This window comes from Myripristis murdjan, chromosome 4 (assembly GCF_902150065.1).
Source record: "Myripristis murdjan chromosome 4, fMyrMur1.1, whole genome shotgun sequence".
In the NCBI taxonomy this organism is placed as follows: Eukaryota; Metazoa; Chordata; class Actinopteri; order Holocentriformes; family Holocentridae; genus Myripristis; species Myripristis murdjan.
In genome coordinates, this window is record NC_043983.1 from 18871534 (window position 1) to 18881578 (window position 10045).

General features: G+C 40.9%; 2 protein-coding genes across 3 annotated transcripts; one reads left to right on the plus strand and one right to left on the minus strand.

Annotated features, from left to right (window-relative positions):
- The first annotated feature begins 89 nt into the window (after nucleotides 1-89).
- On the plus strand, nucleotides 90-3772 carry LOC115358467 (basic immunoglobulin-like variable motif-containing protein). Of its 2 annotated transcripts, none has more exons than XM_030050463.1 (10): nucleotides 90-216; nucleotides 698-1261; nucleotides 1808-1937; nucleotides 2168-2263; nucleotides 2405-2509; nucleotides 2613-2707; nucleotides 2801-2933; nucleotides 3084-3167; nucleotides 3251-3347; nucleotides 3436-3772. In XM_030050463.1, exons 2-10 carry the CDS (start codon nucleotides 772-774, stop codon nucleotides 3736-3738), a joined length of 1533 nt encoding a protein of 510 aa, XP_029906323.1. In that variant the 5' UTR covers nucleotides 90-216; nucleotides 698-771; the 3' UTR covers nucleotides 3739-3772. The 2 variants fall into 2 exon arrangements, with proteins under 2 accessions (XP_029906323.1, XP_029906324.1); XM_030050464.1 differs by having other exon boundaries at nucleotides 93-216; nucleotides 703-1261.
- On the minus strand, nucleotides 3757-9415 carry LOC115358469 (homocysteine S-methyltransferase 1). Its single transcript, XM_030050466.1, has 8 exons — nucleotides 9073-9415; nucleotides 7008-7075; nucleotides 6730-6902; nucleotides 6481-6584; nucleotides 5957-6118; nucleotides 5666-5871; nucleotides 4790-4863; nucleotides 3757-4687 (listed from the first exon to the last, which is right to left on the minus strand). Exons 1-8 carry the CDS (start codon nucleotides 9175-9177, stop codon nucleotides 4590-4592), a joined length of 990 nt encoding a protein of 329 aa, XP_029906326.1. The 5' UTR covers nucleotides 9178-9415; the 3' UTR covers nucleotides 3757-4589.
- Between the last annotated feature and the right edge of the window lie 630 nt (nucleotides 9416-10045).

Here is a 10045-nt window from a genome sequence, read left to right on the forward strand (position 1 = left end):
CTTCACTTTTGCTTTCAGTGGGTGGAAGAAAACGAACACCCCCATTTATGGAATGGTACTGCCTGTGAAACCTGGACGGCGGAAGAGGATACGGGTCAGGACGTCGCTTAGGAATATCGCACCCTGAACATCCAGTCACATTTATATTCAGTGATGCGTGGTTAGCCCGACATTTTACTAACTCGCTTTCCACTTGTTCCCGAGACACTGCGCAAGGTATGATTTAAAAAAAAACAACAACAACATATTTACAGTATAGCTAGGTGTGTTTAGTGCCACAATACAACATTGACCGTCGTTCTTCCCGTACAACATCGACTTAATATGTGATATATGTTGCCAAGCAACAACCTCATAGCTACAAACCAGAAGTTCGAGCCATCGCGTTGACAGTAACGGCTTCTGTCATCGTTAGGTGTCATTATTATGGTAGCTCTAAGGTTACGATAGCTAGCTAGGTAGACAGCATGCTGCTCAGTTTGGTGGCTGCACACTAGACTGTAGGATGAGATGACTCAATGTTATGACTCTAAAATGTCAGCTTAAACAAAAGGTTTTTTTTATGTGATCAGCAGCACTGTGTGAGGTTGTCTGAGTCTAGTTCTAGTGTTGGATTTCCACCTCTGCTCTTTTCATCTCCCTGGTCTGTCTATTGTCTTGCTAAAAATACACAAACGCCTGCCCTTTTCATCCTCAGAGCAGACGGCCATCACTTCAGCAGCAGCATCAACCTCAGGTAATTCTCCCATCCATCATCTACGTGGCCGTTCAATGCCTAATACTTCAGAAGGTCAAGGAGCAAGTGTATCTGGGCCAGCTGAACAGGCTGGGCTGCAAAGGCCCGCCGATGGAGAGGATGACCGTGGTCTGATCAGCTCCCTCGCCCGGGACAGTGCAAGAGTGAGGCGGGCTTCAAGCGCTGAGCTCCAGCTGCCGTGGACCTGCCCTGTCACACACTCCCGAGAGAAGTTTTACACCGTCTGCTCTGACTATGCGCTTCTCAACCAGGCCGCCTCAGTCTACCGTCCCCCAAACACTCCCAGGGATGTGGCCCCCAGCAAGCAGGATGAGGGCTCTGCTTTTGTGAAGCCCAAAACCTCCCCTGACCTGACCCCAGGAGGTCAGCCTGGAGGCGCTGATGTGGTTTCAGATGGGGATTGTGATATGGAAGAGGTGTCCTGCAGCAATACAAAGCCTATTTTGGCCTGGGAGATTGACACAGCAGACTTTGATGCTGTCCTTACCAGAAAAATAAGAACAAGTAAGCACTTTTTCATAGGTTATTATGATAATTTCACTTGTGAAATGTGTCAGAATTAAAATACTGGCTGTCTGACCATTTACTCATGCCCCATGATAATTAAATTCTGCCTGTGACTTCAGGAATACAGCATCTTGTTAAGAGCCTGGAAGTTGAATCTTATTACATAAGGGTATAGTTTGATTTGGCATCATAGAGTGTGCTCTGTTCTAATTTAAAGGTTCCAGTCCCCTTTAACTGTAGAACTTTTTTTTTTTTTTTTTAATTTTCATTGAAGTTCAAGTTTATTTAGACCCTCAAATCACTGTTTAAGGTCTCAGAGGGGCTTTACTGGCCCACAGTTTACGACAAACAACAACAATTACCCCCCTTACTTGAACCCTAACAGACCACTGAGGGCGGGGGCCCTTCCTCGCTGGTCAGGGGCCAGTCAAATTATCAGAGTTAGCCAATGATTTGCCTTGATCATTTGTGTGCTCTTAAGTTGGTGAATAATTTGAATCCTGGTACAGCCTGCACAAGTGACTGATATAAATAATCTTTCAGGTAATGTAAAGAAATTTAGCTCCAAGAAGATGAAGTCATCAGACAGACCCAGCCGTAATCTGCAAGATCTTCCTCCTCATGCCTCACTGGAGGAGATCAAACAGAGGAAAGTCCTAGACCTTAGAAGATGGTAATGCTACATTTAGTATCCCAGTAATTAAGAGAAATGCCCCATTTCAGCTGTTTGAAACCAGAGAACAAACACTATATTATGTAACAGTAGTGTTTTTATTTTCATAACAAAAACAAAATTATCCCTATCCCACACTGTGGTGGTATCTCTAGAAATGTACTCTTTTCAAACTATTATAATTTATTCTGTTTGGACTGACATGTAGCATGTATGGTTTTCTGCTGTAGGTACTGTATCAGTCGGCCACAGTACAAGACATCCTGTGGCATTTCTTCATTGGTGTCCTGCTGGAACTTCTTGTACAGCACCCTGGGGGCAGGGAGGTGTGCACGTCGTACTGTGTTACATTCATTCACATCACAGATGTCACATAAAAATACAGCTCAGGAAATATCAAGATTAACACAATATTTGAACTTGTATCGGGGACAGCATTAATGAAATGTGTTTATTTGCATTTGTAGTCTGCCACCCATCTCTCAGGAGGAGGCACTGCATATTCTGGGGTTTCAGCCTCCGTTTGAAGATATCAAGTTTGGTCCTTTCACTGGCAATGCCACTCTTATGAGGTACTTGGAACTGCTCCTAAACACCGATTCTATAGTCTTCTTAAATAATCATTGCACTTGGGAAACTTAGAGCAATTGAATTAACCCATGCTTTCCTTTACAGATGGTTCAGGCAAATCAATGACAACTTTAGAGTCCGAGGTTGCTCCTACATTCTGTACAAACCACACGGAAAACATAAGACAGCAGGAGAAACAGGTGGGCTCCTCACTAGTTAAAACATTGTTACAGGATATATTTGCTTGTTAAGTGATAAAATATTAGTGTTCTAACCACTGACATATTTTTCAGCTGAAGGGGCGTTACTGAAATTGACACAAGGTTTGAGGGATGAGTCCATGGCCTATATTTACCACTGCCAGAACCACTACTTCTGCCCAGTGGGCTTTGAAGCTACCCCACTGAAAGCAGCCAAGGCTTATAGGTTTTTTTTTTTTTTTTTATAAAGCTTATTCCTTTTATCAGTGCTTCCTGTCAAATCACTCTAAATTGCTTGAATTATTTCAGTTTTTATATAGCAAGAGTTTGTGAGCTGATGATGTATTTTTTTTTTTTTTTTTTTTTTGGTGCAAAGGGGGCCTCTGCCCATAAATGAAATGGAACACTGGATCCTCATTGGTGAACCCAGTAGGAAACATCCAGCTATTCACTGTAAAAAGTAAGTATACAAAAGTTAAGTTTCTTCTGCATTTTTATCACACACTGTTGTTTAACTCTTCGACATGTAACCTTTTGTTCTAGATGGTTGGACATTGTGACTGACCTCAACACACAAAACCCAGAGTACCTGGACATCCGTCACACAGAGAGGGGTATTCAGTGCCGCAAAACCAAAAAGGTTGCTGTGTAGCTCTTTTCAGTGTTTTTAGTGTAGATAATGTAACCCTTTAATTGAACCAAACTGAGGAATAGTGATTTGCTCACAGGTGGGTGGCAACCTTCACTGCATCATGGCCTTCCAGAGGGTGAACTGGCAGAAGCTTGGACCATGGGCTCTGAATTTAGAAAATCTGCGCCATGACTTCCACCACTCAGGCACAGAGCGGGCCCATGGGAGTGTAGCAGAGGGCACCGAGGAGAAGGCATCAGCCAAGCGCCTGGCCCGCATGGGGCGCTCGCACAGTATGGGAAGCCAGAAAGACACTGCCTGGAAACGTCTGTCCAACACTACAGAGTACAGACAGAGGAGCTCGCCCGAGAGCGACCTTGAAGAAGATGTCACAGACTGAGGCGGCACACTGCAGCGCATTTATAATAAGTATTTAAACCAAAATAAGAGATACAGTGTTATTACATGTTAAAGCCATTCTACAAACATTTTCTTTCCAATCATCCGAATAGTAATCACATACATTTCTCTGGATTTAATTATGGGTACTTCACTCCTACTTAAACTCACTACAGTGATACTGTTAGTGTACACGTTATATTCATCTAATGTCTAGGAAAACAAATGTCTGGCATCAATGCATTGAAATCTTGTTTAAATATAACATTAGTCCATAATTCATTGTACAGGAACGTCAGCTTGTCTTTTTGGCTGACACATAGTGACTAGTGCAGTAGACTGCTGTTCAGTGAACATGCTGCTGTGAGAGCAGCTGACGTTTTGTTGTGCTCTGTGAAACCTAAGGGTGTTAAAGCATAGACGATCCCAGTTTAAAAAACTGGAGCTGTACAGAAGTGATCATGGAAATCCCTGTCACTCAAATAGACTCAAAATGTGAACCACAGAAAGATAGGATTGCATGTTTTTTTTTTTTGTTGTTTTTTTTTATGTTCATATAACCATACTTCCGGCTCTGTTTGCACCTTTGCGGTGCCATCTGTCTTTGACCTAACACTGTTGTCAATGTGTATCAAGTGGATTTGATGTAGCTGTTATTTTATTCATTTATTTATTTGTTTTGTTTTTTTCCCAATAAATGAAGTTTTTTTTTATAAACTCCTGAATCAGCCACCATCTTTCTTAAAGACTTCAAGAATAATTCATTTTTACTCCTGTGGTGTTGCCTATATCCAGAAATTCTCTCTCATATTTGCAGAGGTGTGTCTCTACAGTATGTGGAGATTTTCCTGCTCAGTCCAGTCCCATCGCTGAGCCTTGAGACGTGTAACTTCTTTTTAGGTGCTGTCTTACCTCTGCTATCTGAGCAGGACCAATGCGACAGCAGCCCCCTGGTGGATAAAGAGATAAAAGAGGAAATGCAGAACAAAAATAAATATACAAAAAAACAAAACAAAAAAAACCCAACATCATATGAAACTGTTTCACCTTACCTATCAGTGCTGCACCTTGCTTCATCCAGTCAAGGCTTAGTTCAGCTATTGGTATTTTCTCTGATGGTAGCCACCTTTATGTGATTAAAAAATATGAGAAATACACATGCAGCAATCAGATACACATCACCACAAAGACTGTCCTCATTATTAACTTGCAGGTCTGGCTTGATCTTGAGGTTATTCTTTCTTTGTATAGCAGATTTATACACATGATGACCCATCATGCACCTCCTATCTATAAACCCTAACTGCCACATGGAGTTGAATTTCTGTCTGTATTTGCCAAGTTCTGAACAAACTCATCCATCATCCACTTATCCTGTGATATGTTGCAACAGAAAATACAATACTGAGGGTTATATTATTTATATCTGTGCTCACACCTCAATCCGATTGTGTATTGTTGCTGTAGAGCTGAAGCAGTTTTTAACCTCAAGTCTTTGGGGGGGTGCAGAGGACTATGCTGACGTGAATTCCCACCAATATTTTAAAAAAGAGGAAAACAAATCCATTCTGCATGGGGACCTGGGTACAGTAAGGTCTACTGGAAGTATAAAATGTGATTTTATTATGTAAAATATAGACAAAACATATACAGAGAGCCTTTCCTGATTTTGCTTGTTTTTTAATTTTCTGTGACCTGTTTTTTACCGTCTTTTGTACTCCAGATTTTTTTTTTTTTTTTTTTTTTTTTTAAACCTGATTAGTTTTTCTTTACATTGTTGGCATTAACTGCTGTTCTTCTGTTCTAGCTACTTCCAATAAGCAAGCAGGAAGTAGTATAAACACCCTGGTCATTGCCGGGACTGAACCAGTGATCTTTTGGTTATAAAAATCTTTCTACTTGCCCCCTGCACCACCTCTCAGTCTTACCCAGTGTTTTCGTCCCAATCTTCTCCACTGTCGGGGTACACGACCCAGCTCATGTCTGGACTCCGCAGTGATTTGGCAGAGTCCAGGAGTGGTGTGACCAAGGTGGGTGAACAGCAGTTGACCCCGACAGCAACCAACTGCTTGGTTCTTTTGGCAATCTGGACAGCCTCAGTAAATAAACTGCCGTCAGATATACACCGCTCATCCTGCAATTATTCATCATGTCAGTGTGCAGAATGTCCTCCTGAATGCAGCACACTACACACTGGGTAACAACAGTGTGTTGCTTACCTTACAAGAGAAAGACAGCCAGGCTTTAGCATTAGGAAATTCTCTGAGCAGCTCCACCACAGCCTCCGCCTCTTTGATACTTGGGAACGTCTCAAACGCAATGAGATCAGCTCCTGCTGCCACTAAGCAGCTGACCTGTGCCCGATGCCAACCTTTAAGCTCCTGCAAACAGACAGAAAGCACACGACTGACACCCAGGGTTATGAGGCAGCTAAACTGATCTACTGACTGGAGATGAAACCAAACACCCCAAAATTATGTCGACTATCACAGTCAACATGTAGTCACACATTGAATTTTGCGTTAGAGGTGCATTACACATAATTGCCCAAGGTTAATTGAACTGCCAATCCCGTTTTTGCTGTTGTTTTTTTGAGTCTAAGGGGTCAAAGTCAAAAGTAAGTCCAGTGTGTAAGCCAAAAGGAAATATTATATGTGTGTATATGTATTTTCAATTCCCGCTTTTTATTATACCAATATGTGCATTTGTCATATTGCCTCTGGGTGAGCTGATAGACACTCACCTCAACACTCATGTTGTCTGCATAAGCCCCAGTATACTCTGAGCAATCATGCAGAAATGCTCCATAAGGCCCAACAGAGGCTGCAACCATAGGGCTCTTTTGCTCTTGGTGAAAAAGAAAAAACAAACAAACAAAAAAAAAAAAAACAATAGATAATCAATGCAATGAAATAACAGTGGCAGCTGTTTATACACCTTATTAAAATATTAAAAATTCATTTGTCATATACCGCATGCAGGGGATAGTTACCTATTGAATGATTCTTAGAGAGAAATCTGTCTACAGTCTCTTTGGCCAGATGAACTCCAGACATCACCAGCTCCTTGGCCTCCTCTGGAGTCATGTTCAGGTAACTGACGAAGCCCTTGATGCTTGCCTGGTATGTGGCTGTTGTAATAACATCAGCACCACTAAGGAGATATCTGTTCAATATCAAATTAATACTGGGGTCATTACATGTATTAAATAAATTCCCACCATAATTTCCAATGTCCTCATGTCCAGATTAGATTTTTACATTGGCATACCTGTGGTGAGCTTCTTTTATAGCCTGTGGATTAGTTTGCAAAACTCTGGCACTCCATAATGGATCCCCCTTGGTATGTGAGACAGACAGACAGACAGACAGACAGACACACACACACACACACACAATTCTAGTTTAACATTTGCTGTGTATTCACGCTATTTAGAGAAATGTCTTGAAAAACTAGTTCATTATCCCATATTATGATACATAAAGACAGAATACTTTATTCCTGTTTTTCCAACAGGTTTTGAGACGTCCTCTTGCACATCATTTGGATCTTGTCATATATGAAATCCTAAAGCCATTATAATGTAACTGTAAACATTTCAAAAACACTTGCATTAGTGTGCATGTCAGCGTGATTTAACAGACAACAGTTTCACATTCATTTCCTGTTATTTCATAAATTTGTGCATCATTCAAAGGAAAAAAGGTTATAGTAGGTAAATTATGATAATCCAATAATGTCATACAAGCAGACTGTAACCACTGCAGACCAAGAGAGATGAATGAGGCTCTGTGAGGAATCTGCCCCAGATTAAAAGGGGGCATGGCAGGCTGTGAAACAGGGCCTTTCTTTGAGTCCGCCTGGTGGATTTCACTGGAACAGTTTAACCAGCTCTGACTCAAATGAAAAGACCACGCTTTCATTAAGGGGCTGGGGATGGACAAATATAATCAGCAGACTCTACATATTGGCAGATATCAGCTTCAAAAATCAGTCTAATACTGTTTTTACTGTCAATATTTGGCTGATTGCTAAACTGGAACTTCCCTTTTCCCCTGAGGTCTGTTTCACTTGATACAACTGTAAAATTAGAAACTGAGTCAATCTAACATGGTCTTTATATATATATAAACCTAAATCAAACAAAAACATTAAACAAATCTCAAGACAAGCCTATCAGAACAGCTTAACCTGTTTTGAACTTGAATTTGTTATCAGCCGTTATGAGTGGGAAGACTGTGGATATGAAAAACTATACTGGTGCATCCATACAATGAGCAAATGTATATCAAGGAGGATGGGTCTTTTCCTAGAAACCCTTTAGTCACAGTTAACACTTAAGCCTCTTTAGCCTGTATGTCTGAGGCTACACTCTTCATTTTCCTTTGACTTACACAACTTATCAATGTTGTTTTGCAGCAGAGAGGAACGGGGTATTAACATACTGGGAATGAAAGTGAAGAATGCTTTCACAGCTTATAGAGAGCAGAGGATCTTAGCAAGAAGAATGTGATAGAATAACATTGTGCAAGGATCTGTTAAACATTAAGACTCTGCTTCGTTAAGAGAAGAGACAGGAGGCTGCAGTGAGGTGGGAAGAAGGCTAAAGGGACATGGCTCCTCAGATATGACAGGCCACCACATGGCTGTTTGCTCCCTCAGAGACAGGCCTCATGCTTTCTAGGATTTCATCAGGGTGGGTCCACAGACTCCACCTGCTGGTTACACAGCGGTTATGCACTTGCTGGTGGGTAATGCTCAAACTCAACATACCACACAGTGGAAACAAATTTGAGTTTTTAAGGATAAGACCTGTGGATTTGTTGTGCACAGTGTGATCTTCCTACTGAAATACTTTATCTATTAATGTAGCTCTTTCAAAATAAAACCCCACCTGGAAAACTGGAGGAGTGAACTAACAAGGCTTGCTATGTCTGTTGAAAATATAAGAGAAAAAGGCCCTTCAATTTATTTTTTGACAATTATTTCTTCAACTTGTATGTAGAAGATGTAAGATGTAAAGATGTGCAAGTGAAGATCCTTGTTCTTTCTACATCGTAAGATTTAAATGGGGAAGAAACTGTGAGCATAACCAGTTTGTTCTGTTTGTGCCTATATAATTTGCAACTCTGCGATAAGTTTCGACTTTTTGCCACATCCGCGAATCCCTATCTCAGTATGGCCGGACTGGTTACATAATCCTCTGATAATCTGAAATATTAGACTATTCTATGAGTGGGGTGCATTGTTTGAAATGATTAATCAACGCTGAGAGCTGATTAGTTAAACCACAGCACTGCAAATCCACAGAGGCAGCTTGACTTTGAAGCTTTACCTGCATCTGGATACCCTGCGCTTCGAGTTCAGATGCTAATCCACCATCCAAGATTACAGGACCGTCATCTGTCCTGTAACGGTTTAACCAGGCGGCGGAAGACATCGGGAGACAGTGAAATCAACAGGCTCGACGGGCAAAACCACACCTAACAAGTACAGAACTACCTCGAACAGTTTTCTTTCTCTATGAATTAGTGATGGGTCGTAAACCCAGACGAAGGACACACCACTCCCTGCGCTAGATAAACAATATTTGATCGCACTGAAACCTTTTTTTGCTCCCGTCATAACCATAACCCTTGGCCAAGTTTCAGTTATTGTTCCGGGTGACACGGGTTGCGTTCAAAGTCACTCGGAATTTTGAAATTTATAGATGATTCCGACCTTCAAAAGTTACTTCACGCTCAGTCCAGTAGATGGCGCATGGATCAGAAATTAGTCGGTTATTTTGTGTACACCCACCATTCTGTAATATCCTTTTTTTTTTTTTTTTTTTTTTTTTTTTTTTTGTATTCATGCTATGAATAAGCTATTCATATTTAATTACACAGTAGACTACATAACCGTAGTGGATCATTAAGATATTTCATTAAGCGTCGTGTCACCACAGTAATACAAATATGATCTTTTTCATAAAAACAAGATGTCCTGTGCGATTCATGTTCTGGAAATATTACTAATCTTTTACACATTTTTCTTTTTGGCCCTCGCCTGTACACCAAGTCTTTTTAATTCCGTATAAAAGCACAAACAAGCCCGTTTAAAATGTTTTCATCCGTTTAGCTTTACGTGAGGCAGGTTTATCTGTTACAGCCATGCAAGCTGGTGAAACTCTCATTTTACATACATAGACACACACGCACACACACACACATATCTAAAATATGAACTTTATAATATTACAGTATTTTCACAACTTGTTGAATGGAAGATGGCGTTTCAACGTTAAGTGAATGTAACTTGACCTTTCA